The sequence below is a fragment of the Carcharhinus amblyrhynchos genome, chromosome 4 (assembly GCF_965287045.1).
Source record: "Carcharhinus amblyrhynchos chromosome 4, sCarAmb.v2.hapA, whole genome shotgun sequence".
Classification (NCBI taxonomy): Eukaryota; Metazoa; Chordata; class Chondrichthyes; order Carcharhiniformes; family Carcharhinidae; genus Carcharhinus; species Carcharhinus amblyrhynchos.
Window position 1 is genome coordinate 101576324 of NC_137327.1, and position 18314 is coordinate 101594637.

The 18314-nt window shown below is 40.5% G+C and overlaps 1 protein-coding gene across 1 annotated transcript; it reads left to right on the forward strand.

The window, feature by feature from the left end:
- Positions 1–380: 380 nt before the first annotated feature.
- Positions 381–10633, forward strand: leap2 (liver-expressed antimicrobial peptide 2). The gene is made up of 3 exons (XM_080188241.1): positions 381–449; positions 6679–6830; positions 10397–10633. Exons 1-3 carry the CDS (start codon positions 381–383, stop codon positions 10431–10433), a joined length of 258 nt encoding a protein of 85 aa, XP_080044367.1. The 3' UTR covers positions 10434–10633.
- Positions 10634–18314: the final 7681 nt, after the last annotated feature.

Consider the following 18314-nt stretch of genomic DNA (forward strand, 5'->3'; position numbering starts at 1 on the left):
TTACATTAACACTGCAATGAAGATACGGTGAAAATCCCCTTTTTGCCACACCCCAGCACCTTCTCAGTTCGATTTGTGAATGTATCTGTCATTCCCAGTTAATTAATTAATAAAACTGACAATGTTTTCACCAGAGTCCAGACTTGCATTTTTTTTGTTCCCTCTTGTTTGAGGAATGACTCATATGGTTCATTGCTAAAAGATAATCTTTAAAGTTGCCAAATGCTTGGCAAATAATCTGATGCAAGAGCCAAACTGTGCAGATACTGAGAGGTACCGAACAGTCACTGTCCTTGAGAAATCTACTTATAGAGCCAGACTAGATCCTGCAACCTGCAAACTTTACAACAGCCGAAACATTTGCCTGACAGGTTTGAAAGATGGAAGTTACAGGTTGGAGAACAGGACTAATGATTGTATGTGTTACTTTATTGGCCTTTTGTTCGCAGGTGAGTGAGACTGTTAATCTGATCTGGGCACTTGCGAAATTACAAAAGGTGATTACATATGATAGATGTTTTGACAAAATTCCTTCTTGGGTGGCATGGTGGCACAGTGGTTAGCCATACTGCCTGACAGCATTAGGGACTTGGGTTCAATTCCAGCTTTGGGTGTCTCCCTGTGTCTACATGGGTTTCCACTGGGTGCTCCGCTTTCCTTCCTCAATGCAAGAATGCGCAGGTTGGGTGAATTTGCCATGCTAAATTATCCCTTAGTCTCCCAAGATGTGTAGTTGGATGAATTAGTCATGGGAAATGTTTGGGCTTATGGGGATAGGGCAAGATTAGGGCTGGGTGAAATGCTCTGTTGGAGAGTCGGTGCAGACTCGATGGAGCAAATGGTCTCTTCTGCATTGTAGGATTCTATGATTCTATGATTTTTGCTTACATAGGCTTCTTTATTTTGGGGAGGAACATGTAAGATCATTGACGAAAGCACAGGGCAGACATACTGAAGTTGAATCTAAATTCATATTCATTAGTAATATGTTGTCTTGCTGGTAAATGTTAAATGAACAATTCCGATACAAATCTTCATATTTCAAAACAACACCAATTTTAAGGGAATTTATTTTGAAATCATTAACTGCTCACATACCAACCAGGTACACCCAGCAGTTAAAATAATGGGTAGAATTTTCACGCAGCTCGTGCTGAACATTTTGTATAAATTTTAAACCCTAGAGAAATTCCTGAAAAACAGAGTACTGCTTCAGTAACACCTAAGAATTAAGAGAACCCTTTGGAAAATCTATCCCAATTACCCAAAATAGTAAATATGAAAGTTTAATACATCCCATGCTCTAAAAATGGCACACCGAGTAAGTTAGTTGACTAACTAATTCACTCATCAAATATTGTTTTTAAAGGAATGTTGAATATTCCTTTGGGGGTTCTATGCCACATAGATGACATTGATAGGCAAGCCTCTCTATTTCTTGCTCTAAGATGTGTTCTTGTTATAAATTCAGAACTACTGGAGACATAGAACATTACAGCGCAGAACAGGCCCTTCGGCCCACGATGTTGCGCCGACCAGTTAAAAAACAATGACCCTCTAACCTAAACCAAACCCTTACCATCCATAAACCTGTCCACGGATCTCTTAAATGCCCCCAAACTAGGCGCATTGAGCACAGTGGTGTCAGCTACTCCTTTAAGTGGTCTATTTTTTATGGAAGATGATTCTCTCAGGGACCTAATACTAACTCATTCAAAAGCCATTCACTTACACAGAGTTAAAGTCAGGCCCTGACTCTTCGACATCAACCAATGCAATAGTAGAACCACAAGGTGTAGTAATGAACTTCACTTATGATCTGCATCAGATTTTCATGGTTTATGCATTTGTATTCTTTAATCAAAGGTGCAATCGACTAACACAAATGCAATAGTTATTCAAAATGTAAACTATTTTAATCCATGTTAAATTAAATATATAGGACAAAGAAAGGCATTTGGAACAATTGTACAAGATTGATTTATCTACTGTGACGAAGATAAAGAACAGAAGTGTCTGCCAGCTCACTCATGTGATTCAACTTAAAGGAACAATCTCTCAGTATCTTATTTTTTAACACCAAGCTATTAGTGGTCAACCTGAATGGTCAGACACTTTAATACATTGGCCATAGCTGGTTTCTGAGAGAAACAACATTCCATCCAGTATATTCATTACTTTTTGTCTGCCTACAGACCCATTACCATGTGCAGGACTCAGGATAACTACTTTTGGGAAAGCTTTTACCCAAAACATGTTAAATATCACTCTTGTCCAGGTTTTTAGCATGAAAGATTAGGCAGAGAATTCTGAACTCTGAACATTTAACTCAGGGTTCAATAGACCTTTAAGGAGAAATTTACTCCGTCCACTACACATAGTAAGATTGGTAATGAGTTCATTATAAACGCATTTAAAATTTTCATGAAAATTGACATGAATTCTTCCAGGTTAGCACTTTAAATTCCTTTGGATCACTAACTCTGAGTGTTACACTTTCCTTAATTAGTCAGACTGGGTTTGACTTGTACAGAAAGACCCCAGTATTTATAGGCAGTGGAGAGAAATTAAAGCTGCTTAAGGTGTTCAACAAATTCAAACAATCTAAAGGCAGGGCCTTTTTAAAGTTTCTTTTTTCCATTTCCACATAGCAGCTGGCCAAACTGGTATGCTGATTGGCTGCTGGGCAGGCAAACTAGTGCCAGGAAGACACAGCCAGGTAGATATGGGAATAGTCCCCATTAATCTGGAGGAGGAGGGACCAGCGATTGGTTTTGAGTGTGGTGGGGAAAGTTGGTGATCATGGTAAGGGGAGAAAGAGGCTGTCACTGGCAGAGGGGAGGCCGAAGTTTCCATAAGGAGCAGGATTAGGACACTTCTTCTCCTCTTGGCCTACTAATGTGTTAAAAGACTATTTAACAGAGAAGACAGAGGCGTAGTGATAATCCAGAGGCATGTGTTCAAATTCTACCAGGGCAGCTGATGGAATTTAAATTTGACAATAAATCTGGAATAAAGCTTGTGTCAGTAATGACAGTTATCATTGTAAAAAATATCCTCTTTCATTAGTGTGCTGAAAGGTAGGAAATCTGCCATTCTTACCCAGTCTAATCTAATCTATGACTCCATGTGGACAGCAATGGCTGATTCTTACCTCCCTCTGAAATGGCCTAAATGGTACTTATTTCAATGGCAAAAAAATCAGGCCTAATGTCCACCCCTCATGAAATAATTTTTTGAAAACTGCTTGAGCTAGCAATTCTCTTTTCCTACCAGCTTTTTTGAGCTCTGGCAAACTGGCGTGGCAACTATCAAATACAATTCAGGCTCCCAATTGCATTATGAAAGCTTGATTTGAATATGTTAGTATTTGAAGATAAATATGAACCTCTCCCCCAAGTCAAACAATCTTAAGCTACAAAACTACTGAGTCATAGAATCGTAGACGTTTGCAGCATGGAAACGGGTTCTTCGGCCCAACTTATCCCTGTTGCCCTTTTTTTAAATCCCCAAGCTAGGCCCAAATTTCCGCATACTCTCGTAGCCCTCCATACTCATCTTACTCATGTAACTATCTAAACGCTTTTTAAAAGACAAAATCGTATCCGCCTCTACTACTACCTCTGGCAGCTTGTTCCAGACACTCACTGGCACCTGTATGAAAAAAATTGCCCCTGTGGACCCTTTTGTATCTCTCCCCTCTCATCTTAAACCTATGCTATCTAGACTCCCCTATCTTTGGGAAAAGATATTAACTATCTAGCTGATCTATGCCTCTCAATATTTTATAGACTTCTATAAGATCATCCTTCAGCCTCCTATGCTCCAAAGAGTCCCAGCCTATCCAGCCTCTCCTTATAACTCAAACCATCAAATCCCAGTAGCATCCTAGTAAATCTTTTCAACATTCTTTCTAGTTTAATAATATCCTTTCACTAAAAGGGTACTGTATACAGTACTCCAAGTGTGGCCTGACCAATGTCTTGTACAACTTCAACAAGACGTCCCAACTGCTGTATTCAAAGTTCTGACCAATGAAACCAGGCATGCTGAATGCCTTCTTCACCACTCTGTCCACCTGTGACTCCACCTTCAAGGAGCTATGAATCTGTACCATTAGATCTCTTAGTTCTGTAACTCTACCCAACTCCCTACCATTAATTGAGAAAGTCCTGCCCTGGTTTGATCTACCAAAATGCATCACCTCACGTTTATCTAAATTAAACTCCATCTGCCATTTGTCAGCCCACTGCCCAATTGATCAAGATCTCATTGCAATCCAAGATAACCTTCTTCACTGTCCACTATGCCACCAATCTTGGTGTCATCTGCAAACTTACTAACCATGCCTCCTATATTCTCATCCAAATCATTAATATAAATGACAAATAACAATGGACCCAGCACTGATCCCTGAGACACATCGTTGGTCACAGACCTCCAGTTTGAAAAACAACCTCTACAACCACTTCCTGGCTTCTGTCATCAAGCCAATTTTGTATCCATTTAGCTACCCCACTCTGTATCCTGCGAGATTTAATCTTACGCAATAACCTACCATATGGCACCTTGTCAAAGGCCTTGCTACAGTCCATGTAGACAATATCAACTGCACTGCCCTTATCTAACTTCTGGTTACTCCTTCAAATGGGATAATCAAGGGGTAACCACTGCTCTGTAGTAGTGATAGGGCTGGGTGCAATGGGTTGAGGACACTTATCCTGTGGTAAAGTTTTGAACCTCTGCATAATCCTCTCCTGCCCATTGTGTAGGAGTTAATATTGAGGTGCAAAGTCTTTGTGAAGAATTACTCAAAAGCTCTTTAGTATTCAGTGTATGTAAATAACTGAACTATTTGGTCCCTCCTAATGTTTTCCACACTCCAATTTTCTGTCACCCAGTTACATAACGTAACATAGAGGATAAGAACATTCAAAATAGGAACAGGATCTTATTGCTTTTCAATAAGTTCTCCAGCAAGTCCACTTTCCTAATATCCCATGTTTAGGTGCCTGGAGAAACCTGGGAGCCAGACACATGACAACCAAAGAGTGTAGTTCAGTGTGGTCGCATGCTGCTTGTTGCACAACTTCACAAGCCACAGATGCCTATACAGACTAAAGGCAAGGCTGTAGCAGGGAAGAGAGGGCTGGAGATGTTGATGGCTCAGAGCCTCAGTTGATGTGTTCATTGCACTCAAATGTATGTAGATTCACCCAAGCACTCCGGACTTCACTTGTCCTCACCCTGCAGTGAAGATCATTGGACCATTATCTGTATATAGGACACCCTGACAATGCAAACTCACAATTTGCTATGAAAAAACACTGTAAACTACAAGTTGGGAAATAGCAAGTTTGTTAATTCTTTAAACAATAACCCTAACAACACAGATGACATGGTGGGGGGGGGGTCTTTCGGGTAACACAGATGACATTGTGGCACAGTGGTTACCACAGTTGCATCACAGCATCAGGGACCCCAGGTTCAATTCCGGCCCCCGCTGACCATCTATGTGAAGTTTGCACGTTCTCCCCACATCTGTGTGGGTTTCCTCTGGGTACTCTGGCTTCCTCCCACACTCCAAAATGTGTGGGCTAGGTGGATTGGCCATGCTAAATGTCCCTTAGTATCAGGGGGATTTGCAGGGTAGATTCTTGGGTTTACAGGGATAGGATCAGATGTGATCGTTGTTGTGTAAACCCAATGGGCTGATCGGCCTCCTTCTGCACTGTAGGGATTCTTTCATCCTTCATTCGTTGTCAGCCCATAGTCCCTTATCTCAATGTTGTTTTAATATTATTACTCCAAAGTGGTTCCTCTCCATTGGCTTCAGAACAGCTGCTAGAAAGCTGCTGTTGCTCAAATGAGAAACCTTGGAATGCTTACAGTCACCCTTTTGTTCATCTCAAAGAACAAAGAACAAAAACAGCCTGGGAAACAGGCCCTTCGGCCCAACGAGCCCGCTCCGCCATCTTAACACCACCAGTCCCCCCCATCCACGCATGACCCTTGTCTAATGTTTTATGGTCATCCACATTGAGGGAAACTAATTTAGGGACAATTTATTACTGCCAATCAGCCTAATAGCACATCTTTGGGGTGTGGGAGGAAACCGGAGCACCCCGAGAAAACCCATGCAAGCACGGGGAGAATGCGCAAACTCCCACAGACACTGGCCCAAATCCATGTGTCTGCACAGCAATCAGTGATAGTCACTGAGCTGTCGTCTTGCCCAGTATCTGGTCCAGTTTAAGCACACACTAACGACATGAAGCACTAGGCCAATCTTGAACAACCAAGAGCAGCCCAAGTACGACCCATCGCGTGTACGCCCCTCGTTGGACACAAGGTGGACCGACTTAAAACCTGTGAATGAAAAGAGAAAAAAAAACATTATTATTGTACCATATCCATTTACCTTACCAGGGACGCCCCAATGCTAATGACCCTTATTTAAAACAATCTCCTATATCCGCTCATCTCCAACCCACTCATGTGCCTGTCTAAGTTACTCTTAATCTCCTGGTCTTTTTTTTAAGTTCTTGTGCTTTTTAAAGTATTGTAACTCAGGTGAATTAATTCATATGCAGATATTTATTATGAGCTTAATGTTTATTTGTGAGTATATTTTTCTTTTTGTATTTAGCAATTATTTTGCATTTTTCACAATTCTAGTTGGATTCAAAGCCCATCCAGAAGGAAGCATTTCAGATGTCTCCTCTTAGACGTGTTTATCGGAACACCCCTTTCTGGAGGATGGTCAGTGGCAGTAAACCCATTCAAGCCTTCTGTCAACACAACTATGAGTGTGGCACAAAATTCTGCAGGTATTGCCAGTGTAAGATAGTTACGCTGGGGACAAATAACTGCCTGTGCATAATCCAGTGTAACTGCCAATATCTCGAAACCAGTTCACACGCTACATGTGGTATATCAGCTCAGGCACCAAATGCAGCATAATAATATCAAACATCCTACGCCACATGCACAATCAAGGTTTGATTTTACCAACTGTCTAATGATGGGTTAGAAGAGGAGGAAATGGCAAGAAAGTAGGGGGTGGGGTGCCCATCATTTTTCCACTGCCATGTATTTTACCAGTGACAAAGTGGGGAACGACCTCCCACTCTGAAGTCAATTAAGCCACTTAAATGGCCAATTAGGAGAGTTTCTTCCTTCCACTGCTAACATTTTACAATAGGCTGGTGGGCTAGAGTGGCCATTGACAGAGGTCAAGAATATCTGACACCCGCCTTTCTTGATCCATGACACAGAAGGAGTTCACTTGGCACAAACTTGGATGCCAGGATGAATCTGGTGAACTATGTAGCTCCTGACCTGGATCTAATCTGGTTATCAATTCAGTATGTAAGGTGGACAGTACAACTGAGAACCAGGCCAAATATAGAAGGCTCAGAGGGGAATTGGAAAGGCAAATGAGACAAGCAGAGAGAATTGCAGAGGCATTGGCCATCATTTTCCAAACTTCCTTAGACTTCAGTGGTGCCAGAGGACTGGAGAATTACAGATGTTATACTCCTGTTCAAAAATGGTAATTGTAAGTCCAGCAACTACAGACCAATCAGTTCAACCTCAAAGAAAGTTAGAGTTGATAAAATAAAAGGGACAAGAGCAACATGGATAAAAAATTGTCTGACTGACAGGAAACAAAGAATAGTGGTGAATGATTGTTTCTTAGACTGGAGGAAGGTTTACATTGGAGTTTCTCAGGGAGCAGTTTAAGACTCCTTTCTGACAAATGTTAATGACCAAAATTTTCCTGTACATGGCACAAATTTAATGTTTGTGGTTGATAAAAAAACATGCGAGCATTGTGAATCATGAGGAAGATAGTGTAGATTAGAACTTCAGAAGGATAGAGGCAGGTTGGCAGAAGGGCATACAAGTGGTAGACGTAATTTAATGCAGAGAAGTGTGAAATGATTCATTTTGGTGGGAAAAACACAAAAGACAATATTAAATAAAGGGTATACTTCTGAAAAGGGTGCAAGAGCAGAGGGTCCTGGGTGTATATGTACATAAATCATTGAAGATGGCAGGACAGGTTGGTGGAGTGGTTAATAGAGCATTTGACATCCTAAGCTTTATCAATAAGGGCGTAGGTTACTAAAGCAAGGAAGTTATGTTAAACCTATATAACTGGTTTGGCCTCAATTGGAGTGCATTCCCACTTTAGGAAGGATGTGAAGACATTAGTGACAATGCAGAAAACATTTAAAAGAATGTTTCAGGGATGAGGAACTTCAGTTATGTGAATAGATTGGAGCACAGAAGATTGAGAAAAAGGAAGTCAATGGTCCTGTTTCTGATAGAAGTACTTAAAATCATGAGGAGCCTGGCAAAGTAGATAGGGAGAAACTATTCTCGTTGATGAAAGGATTGCGAATGAGAGGGCACAAATTTAAAGTAATCGGCAAAAAAAGCAATGGCAACATGAAGAATAGCGTTTACACATAGTGAGTAGTTAAAGTCTAGAATATCTGAGAGTGCAGTGGATGCAAGGTCAATTGAAGCTTTTAAATAGGCCATTGGATAATTATCTGGAAATGAAAATTTTATCAGGCAATGGGGAAAAGGTGGGGGAGTGGTATCAACTGAAGGAAGTATGAACATGATGGGTAATATAGCCTCCTTCAGTGCTGTAATTATTCTGTAATTTTATGATCTTTTTAATAACAACCCTCCCTACCACAAAGCAGGTCATAATTTAACCTTTTGGTTAGAGCTTGGTACCTGAAGTGGAAATGTTACACACAGAGAAAATGTTTGATGATCAAATTTGATCACTCTCTTAGTATATGGAATCTTCAGTCTCAATCTCTGTATTCTAAACCTTTTATCTCTCTGAGTGTAAATGGCACAATAGTGTCAAATACGAGAGTTTTGTGTCGTACGTTCATGGCCACTATGTCTTGAATTGTAACTGGAAAATTGTTGCATAATTTAGAAGGGAACATATTTTCAGCCATTTAATTTGGGTTAGGTTCCAAACCAGGTCCCAGATGGAAAAAACTCACAGGGCTGAATTTTGGTGACTAAGTAAAAGAAACTCAGGGGAAAATTAACCCTTATGTCTAACCTAATGCATTATCTGGAGTCCTGACTCCCGAATATGTTCCATAGGACAATCTCCAGCTTTAGTAAAAAGGGATTTTGTTATCTATATCTAATCAGCTAAATACAGATTTCCAAATTACATTCAGTACTCTTAGTATTAACATAAAAAAACTAGGAACTTTTACATTGAAGTTTTGGATTGATCTCCTTAATAAATTATAGAAATAGCACCAATGACTTCCTTTTCCACTCCCAATAAAACAAGTGGTATGACAATACTGTTTGTATCAACGATTCATCACATTTTGAATCTTGGTTGAAACCATGGAACAGAAGTACCAATGGAGATAGGGTGTTTCCTCACCTCCAACTGTATTTATTCATTTCCCAGTTTTCTCATTTTCTTTCCTGTTCATAAGGTATTGATATCCTAGGGCACAGCAGCAGTTATGTAATACCTCAACTGCTTGGTCAGTGTTCATGTTTGAACTTCATGTTGGCGGGACATTTCACTAAGTAGCTAAAACTAATCTTGTCCTTAACTGTTGTCTGAACACTTGGCACAATGTTGTGTTTTAAGTATGCACTTGACCAAATAGACATACATTTAATTTGTCTTTAATGAGACAAATCAATATATTTCTATTTGGTCAGGTGCACTGCAATTCTTTTGATGACTTTTTAAATTAATTTATTTTCTCAGTGTGACAAAAATACAATATAGTTTAGTAGCATTAGGTGGATCTAAATTATTGCAAAAACATAAAGAGCCTTAGCCTCTTTCATGTGCATAATCTCTGACTTAAGAGTACTAAGGGTTTTCAAGTATGTTGTGTGTAATTTCACCAATGAAATAGCACCAATGACTTCCTTTCTCTATTGTCCACTCCCAATAAAACAAGTGGTATGACAATGCTATTTGTATCAACGATTCATCACATTTTGATTCTTGGTTGAAACCACGGAAAAGAAGTACCAATGGAGATTGAGTGTTTCCTCACCTCTAACTGTATTTATTCATTTCCCAGTTTTCTTATTTTCTTTCCTGTTCATAAGGTATTGATATCCTAGGGCACAGCAGCAGTTATGTAGTTATGTGTAATTTCACACAACATACCTGAATGTGCATTGCTAATGGAAATAAGGAGTAAGAATATCTTAGGAATTGAAACAAAAAAAACTTTGACGGTCTCTTTGATCAGCAAGATATGATTTTGGAATGTGCTAAGACTTTACTAAAGATTTGGATTGATTGTAAGAGCTATGATGATTACTTGACATTGTAAAGTACATTGCATTATTTTGTTTTTCACAGAGATGGGCAATGCACACATTCAAAATTCGTATCTTGAAAAAAGTCATCTGAGTATGTCATCCATCAAGACAAACCGTATTAAATAAACTGAATGAGGTGCTGATCCAGGATGAAACCTATTTTTAAGAATCTTACTTACTCTCCTTTCTCTTTTCATGCTTTTGTTCTGTAAGTAAAAGCATTGTTCACTCCTCCCATACCTCTTCCATTTTTAGTTATTTCTATATGACTTTGTACGTCTTTTCTGTTTTGGTCTCCCGATGAGACACAATCAGTGTATTGCTGTTGTCATTGTGATGTGACAAGTCTGCTTATGGATACAATATTAATATTAAACATTTATTATTTTGTTATAAAATGAATGAAAATTGAAGAAAAAAGATAACTATGCAAAATTGGAATCTTGATAACCAAGTTGTCCGTGGGTATCCTTTCCTTTTACATTAGGTTGAGTGTTCTAAGCCAGCCCAAATTAATGAAATGGGAGTTACCCATTTCCGTTGATTGTAGGGACAGAACTTGAAATATATTTGCCATTCTTCTCCTGATTCTTGGTGTGAGCTGGCTTTTAGAACAAAACTCCACAATCAGGAGGTCAATCAGTCTGGCTTTTCAATCCAGAATAAAATAAACTTACATTTCCTATCCCTTCATCTAACTATCTCTTGAATATCTAAGGCATTTGTCATCATTTTTGTATATTGAAAACTATTCAAAGAGTTGAGCACTTTTTGTATTAAGAAATATTTCCTGACAACTATTCTAAAATTTCCCTTCACTATTTTTACTCTTATCCTGGCTTACCTTGAAATAGTATTTCCAATTAACCTCACCTACGCTATTTATTAAATATCAGGAGGTCTTGGGCACAGTGGGTATCATCCCTACCTCTGAGAAGCTCTGGGTTTGGATCCCACCCTAGATCTTGATGGCCAACGAAGGTGTGTTCATGTGGTCAACAGCTTAAGTATGAATCTGCAAAATATTTCCTGAATGCCAATGGCAGTCAGTAAGAATGGGAAAGATCCCTGGTCAGATGCTTGGTGTAGAGTGGCACCCCTCAAGCTATAAGCCTCTGGTGACAAGCTAGCAACCTTTTCCAAGTTACAAGAAAGATAAAAGTTTGCCTTGTGCACCATGAGGTGCAGGAAGAGAAACAATAACATTTAATATCTTGTTATTTTGAAGTAGGCTCCTTTCAGTTCTAAAGAGCTCCAGTTTGTCCATTCTTTCTTTGTAATTTAATCTACTAATGCTCTGCATCAGCTTTTCTCTGTGACACCAACATGACTTTCATGTGCTCTTTATTTCATGGTGTCCAAAACACAGAACTGTAGATGAGCTCTGATAAGGTCACTGGCCAGTGATATGCACTAATTGGAAGTGAGCTGGTGGTCAAGAAATATGACTGATGATGGATTTGGAGAAATAATGTTATGATGGGGTGCTTTTAAGGGTTTGATATTATGATACAGTACATTTTTGTTTTTAAGTTGGTGGAAAGGCATATTACCAAAAAACATCAAGAGTTTTACTCTGTATTTAATGTATGTCATACCTGTTTTAGGAGTGCTTGATGGGGAAATACAAGAGGATCTTTACTTCGCCTCTAATCTTTGCAATACTTGAATTGTAAACAATGGTTATAAAAAATGTTGTTTTTGTTTGAAATAAATTACATATTTACAGTGCTATTGTGCATAAAATATTGAACTTAATAAGGGTCATCAGAACATAAAAAGAATCCTTGGTCCCTTTTCAGGTATCCCTTACAAGGAATGGAAGATTGTAAGGATCTGATTAAGGATAGCAATTGTTGGTATTTATTTTAGTATCTCAAAACCAAACAAATTGTTTATCATTTCAAATGAGCAACCCTTCTATGTTGAAGACTCCAGAAGTATACCTGCATGTTCTGCAGAATGATATGTATGCCTGCACCCAAACTACTTGCTCTGTATATAAAAATATATGTACCATAAAGTAAAATGCATGGTAACTGGAAGCATCAGAGAAACATCAGATGTGACATTTATTAAAAAGCCCATTAAAAATATTTGAGCCTTTTTTTAGTGCAAGTTTTCTTTTATGATCTATCTCCATCTTCAGTTTGTTAGGCTGGGACACCTCTGTGGCCAAAGATCTGACTGATTGGTTTGTGTTTTTTTAATTCTTTCATCGCTGGCAAGATCAACATTTGTTATGCATCACTAGTTGCCCTTGAGAAGCTGGTGGTGAGCCACCTTGATCCATTGCAGTTCTATTTCACTGGACAGCTATTCAGACCTGCTAGAATTAGCTGTCCCTGCAAACTTGAAAGTACTGACAATTGAACCAAGCTGGCACAAGTTAAGAGACAGAGTGGCAAACAGGTGACGAGGGTGCTCAGTAGATGCATACCCCCACCACACCGTGTTGACATTATTAAAATTGTACAACTCTTTGTTGAAGCTTTATCCTGCTTGGTTATACTTTGTAACTACGAAGCTGAAAAAAAGGAAATCTTTTTAATAAAAGCTTCCTTCTCACAATGGTACAACACCAATCCACACAACCTGCTCTGAAACCATTTTGTGGCAAATTGTACAACAGCAGTTGAGGCAATCCACAACATTCTATGAAAAAAATCAATGTGAGGTGACCGTCCCTTTAAGGGTCACATGACCTGGGAAGGTTGGGGGTTTACACGGTAAGCAGGGGTTTCTGTTCCAGAGCCATCTTGAGAGCTGGCTGCACCTAAGAGGCTGCAAGCCTTGGTATAGCCTTTACCTGTAAATAAACATGTTGTTTTCTTCTTAACTCGTGAACAAGAATCATTGCTTTAGCAATGAGGGTAAAAGTAAGCCTCAAGCTGTAAGCAGTTTACATTGAAGTTGAGACAAAGAACAGTAATTGCAAAATGCTCCTATTTGAACGGATAGTTTCTGTTGACGCCTCCATGGAAGACTGAACACCATTCACAGAGCATTTTGGCCAATACTTTCAGGCTAACAAAATAGAGAAGGTGAAGAGAAAGGTGATTCTCCTGAGTGAGTGTTAGTTTACAATTTGATTTGCAGTTTCACAATCCCAAACATACACAACTCTAAGTCATTCAGTGAGATCACTGAATTGGTAAATTCACATTTTCATCCAAAATTATTGGTCATATTGCACAGAGTTAAGTTTAATTCAAGAGGCAAACTACTGTGATGTACATAACCAAGTTGAAACAAATCCCGGACCACTGCAACTTTGAATGATGTGCTGTGGGACAGATTGGTTTGTGGGATGAATAATGAGGCTATTCAATTAAGTTACTAGCAGAGACAGATATAAATTTTAAGTGAGCACTGGAGATAGTGCTGGCAATGGAGAATGCTGAAATGAGTGCATAAGAGTTACAAAACATGTAAAATGGCGGCACTCACCAGTTAGGGCAGGAGCCTGCAGTCAGTATTGGCACCAACAATGAAGATATAGTAGTAAAGTGGGAGTGAATTCTGCCACAAATGAAACAAGATTGAGAAGACAAGTCAAATGGCAAAAATTGAAGCAGAATATTATTGTTGTTGGAGGCATCACTCCCCTGAATCCTGCAGGTATAAAGAGGCTGAATGTCACAGGAAAGGCCATTTAATGCATCAGTACAAAAGAAAGTCTACCCATTAGTCAATTACGTAGAGCATCACAAGTATATAATGTGGAAGAAGCTAGCACCAGCAATTTAGATTTCACTCCCTGTTTAATGTGAAACTGGACAAGATAGCCCCCATTACTGTAATGCTCTTGGTAAATGGAAAAGCTTTTACGATGCAAGTTGACACCAGGGCATCTGCTACTGTGACAGGTCAACATGTGAGAGGAGCCTTGCTATTGAATTTAAAGAGTAGCATAGCAGAGTTAACAACTTACAAATAAGTAACAGATATAAAAATAATGGGCACAAGAACAGTACCTGTAATCTATGGGCACTTGTCTGCTCAATTCTCAGAAACAACAATACACGTGAAGGTAAAAGCCTTCTGGGTCACAATTGACTTCAGGAAATAAAGTTAACTTGGACCAAGATTTTCCAAGTCTGGGAAGGAGGCCTGCTTGAACTAATGAAGGATGGGGAAGTATTTTCAGTGATGAGTTAGACAAGATAAAAGGCCTGGTAAAGATCTATATGAACCCAAAGGAAAGATCTGGATGATCCTTCATCGAAGCTCTGATGAAGGGTCATCCAGACTTGAAACGTTAGCTCTATTCTCGCTCCACAAATGCTGTCAGACCTGCTGAGATTTTCCAGCATTTTCTGTTTTGGTAATGTTCTGGGGGTCTTGGTTCGTAAGTCACCACAGCAGATGGTGGAATCTGAATTCAATAAAAAATATCTGGAACTAAGAATCTACTGATAACCATGAAACTATTGTCGATGATCAGACAAACACATCTGGTTCACTAATGTCCTTTAGGGAAGGAAATCTGCTGTCCTTACCTGGTCTGCCTACATGTGACTCCAGAGCCACAGTAATGTAGTTGACTCTCAAATGCCCCCTGAAATGGACTAGCAAGCCACTCATTTATTTGTTTCAGTGTTTCAAGAAGGCAGCTCACCACTACCTTTTCAAGGGCAACAAGTGATGGGCAATAAATGCTGGCTAGCCAGCGACACTCATGTCCCATGAATGTGCCTAGAAAGATCATTACAGATAACAGTCCACAACTTCAAGCCATTTCAGAAATGGGTATTGATCAAACCACTTCTTCTACTCATTATGCTCAATCTAACTGAATGAATGATTTAAATAATTGCAATGTATATTGAGGTTTGGGGTGTGGACTGCCTCTTTAAGAATGTGGGCAGGTGACTCCTAGCAATTAGCTCCTCCCAGTGTGGGACCCTACTGTTAGTATATTTTGATCCATTTAGAAAATTGGTGTGAACCTGTAATGCCTCTCCATATGGTTTTGGTGCAGTGTTGTCCCATGAGATGGATGACAGATCTAAAAGGCCAAAAGGGGAATCCTCTCAGAACCATCTCAGGAGCTGGCTGCAGTCACAAGGTTGCAAGTTCCTGTATAGCCTTTACCTGTAAATAAATGTTTTTCCTTTAACTGATGGAAAAGCATTATTATACCCAGTCTCCCAAAGTTAAGGAATCCTATAAAAAAATTCCAGGATTTGAAAGCAGATCCACATCTTCATCAAAATCTAACCAGTGCCGCTTTGGGCCATATCCTGTGTACCAAGTTTCGTTGAAATCCATCCATTAGATTTTGGCACATATTGTTTACAGCCAAACAAACTAAGAAACAGGGCAGAATATTATGTTGAATTTGACTGTTTCTGACAGGGTAATGCAGGCGGAATGGGAAGCATATGGTCCACTTGTCACTATTTCCACATGTCAAATAAAGCACAGGCTGGCTGGTGGGAATACTTGCAATGTAGTCTTATAGGGCAGGGATGCTCCATGTCCAATCGAGCATCTAGGGCAGGAGATGGGTTGGGCTGTGAACCAGAAGTCAGTTCCAGGCACCAATTCTTTCTCTCGCTCCTTAATTATGGCATGCAGCTATGGTCCTATCTGGAAGATTCTTCATCAGCCCTTGTGTCGTTTCCTGATACCTGTCGCAAATAATTCCCAATGTTGATTTCTCTCATGCTGCTAGCAAAAAAAAATGGACTGGGCAATGAAAAACGGCTGTCAAATGGCTTTTTCAAAAAGCTTGAATGCCTTCCTTGAAGTATAGCTCCTCTCTCCAGAGATTTATTAATGTTATTACTTTTTGTTGCAATCTCTCAGCTCACATACTCCCTTCTTTCAGTTCTGACAAAGAGCCAAAGCACTCAAAACATGAACTCTGCTTTCTCTCCTTACAGATGCTGACAAACCTGCTGTGTTTTTCCGGCATTCTGTTCTTGTTTCAGATTCCAGCTTCCACAGTATTTTGCTTATTTTCGTGTTTAATTCACTGCCATTTTTCTTCCAGGCGTGCCTTCTTGAAAAAATACTACTCCTTTCTCTGAAGGGATTTCCTAAAAGTTATATTTTATGTTACATTTATCCAGTATCCTCTAATCTCGCTTCAATAGCTTGTTAATTGTTTTTCTCAGAAGGGCGGGCAGGTGGGCTTCTTCAGGCACCCACTCACTTTCTGTCCTTCTCAAGCAGTCATATTGGACTCAAAACATTGAGCAGGATTTTCCAGCTGCCCTCGCTCCAAACCGGATCAACGGATCTTTGCATGGTCTGCCTCTGCCCACTACAATTCCCATGGCAGATGATGGGAAAATTCACCCATTTGTTTCTCTCTCCACAGATGCTGCCAGACCTGTTGGGTTTTTCTAGCATTTTGTTTTTTATTCTGTTCTTTGGGAGACTGGCAGAATGATGTTGGATTGCTGACCCAATGTCACTGCGCCATAAGAAAGCAAGGAGGTGGAGGCTGCCACAGGGTGACCATTTCTAATGAAATAAGGGACACTTCAATTAGAGATGGTATCACCATAAGATGTGGAGATAACTCCCGCTCATCTTATGAAGAAGCAGCGCTCCGAAAGCTAGTGGCGTTTGCTACCAAATAAACCTGTTGGGCTTTAGCCTGGTGTTGAGACTTCTTACTATGATCACCATAAGAAGTCGTCTCACAACACCTGGTGATTGTCGATCACCAGTCAAAACTGTTCCTTTCCTGTTGGCGAGCACTTCAGCGGTCACGGGCATTCGGCCTCTGATCTTTGGGTAAACGTTCTCCAAAGCATCCTTCACTACATGACAGTGCAGAGTCGCTGAGCAGAAACTGACAGCCAAGTTTCGTACACGAGGATGGTCTCAACTGGGATCTTGGGTTCATGTCACACTATCTGCAACTCCATGACTTGCTGGGCTTGCAACATCTCACTTACTGTCCTCTCTGGAGACAATGCACATCCCTTTAACCTATGCTTAATACTATCTCCACTCACATTGTCTGCACCTTTAAGAATTGTTTAGCTGTAAAGACTCACATTCTAATCAGTATTCGGTAAACCATGTGTGCCTTTAGATGCTGTTTGAGACCAGAACTCTCCACTCACCTGACGAAAGGGCAGAGCCCTGAAAGCTTGTGGGTTTACTATCAAATAAACTTGTTGGATTTTAACCTGTTGTGAGACTTCTTACTGTGTTTACCCCAGTCCAACGCCAGCATCTCCACATCATGAGCACCATAAGAGCCAGAGGAGATGGTTCCTCGGGTCAGTGGAGACGCCCAGAGTCAGAATCCCACAGATTGTCCTCGCACCCCGACAAAGGACATCCCTTAAGGGGCTAACAGGCAAAATAAGAGAGACTAGGCCCTAAAATTCAGCCCATTCCCTCTGCCCACCAGTAAAGTGGCGGAGGGAGACATGAAGGAAAGGCCTTTGACGATAAGTCCAACTTTTTAACAAAGACACACAAATCATCTGGCAAAATGCCAAATACTTCTAAAAGTGTCCGGCTGCCTACCGCACATGCGTATTAACCTCGTCGATAAATTGTGCGCATGTGCTGTAGACAGGAGCACCCCCTGGCGGTTGGTGCTGGTGAAGCGGTTAGGGAGCGGGTTTTGTGAGAGCGGAGCTTGCGCGCGGGATTTCTGGGGGCGTGGCGAGCATGTGGGCAGGGTTTAAGCAGCATCAGTGTTAGGGAGGGGCCTGATTGTTATCTGTGGGGACGGGTCTGAGTGTAGTAGCGGGTGTGCGAGGACGGGATTTGACTAGAATTTACTGGGGCGGGGTCTGAATGTGGTAGCAGCGTTTGAGCGGGCTTTAAGGGGACAGTTTTGTGGGGAGTAGTGTTCGAGAGACTTCTGTGGGGGCGGGGTCAATGTGGGGGTGGGGTTTGACTGGCATTCACGGGGGCGTGGCCTATGCATAAGGGAGCGGGGTCAGTGTGGGGGCGTGGTCTGTAGAGGCGGGGTTTGA

What these genes read in the sequence shown, in the direction of transcription:
- leap2 (XM_080188241.1), top strand. Translation starts at nt 381, where the DNA reads ATGGAAGTTACAGGTTGGAGAACAGGACTAATGATTGTATGTGTTACT. An exon ending in TATTGGCCTTTTGTTCGCAG is followed by an intron (nt 450 to 6,678) that starts GTGAGTGAGACT and finishes TCACAATTCTAG; the next exon opens with TTGGATTCAAAGCCCATCCA. An exon ending in TGTGGCACAAAATTCTGCAG is followed by an intron (nt 6,831 to 10,396) that starts GTATTGCCAGTG and finishes TGTTTTTCACAG; the next exon opens with AGATGGGCAATGCACACATT.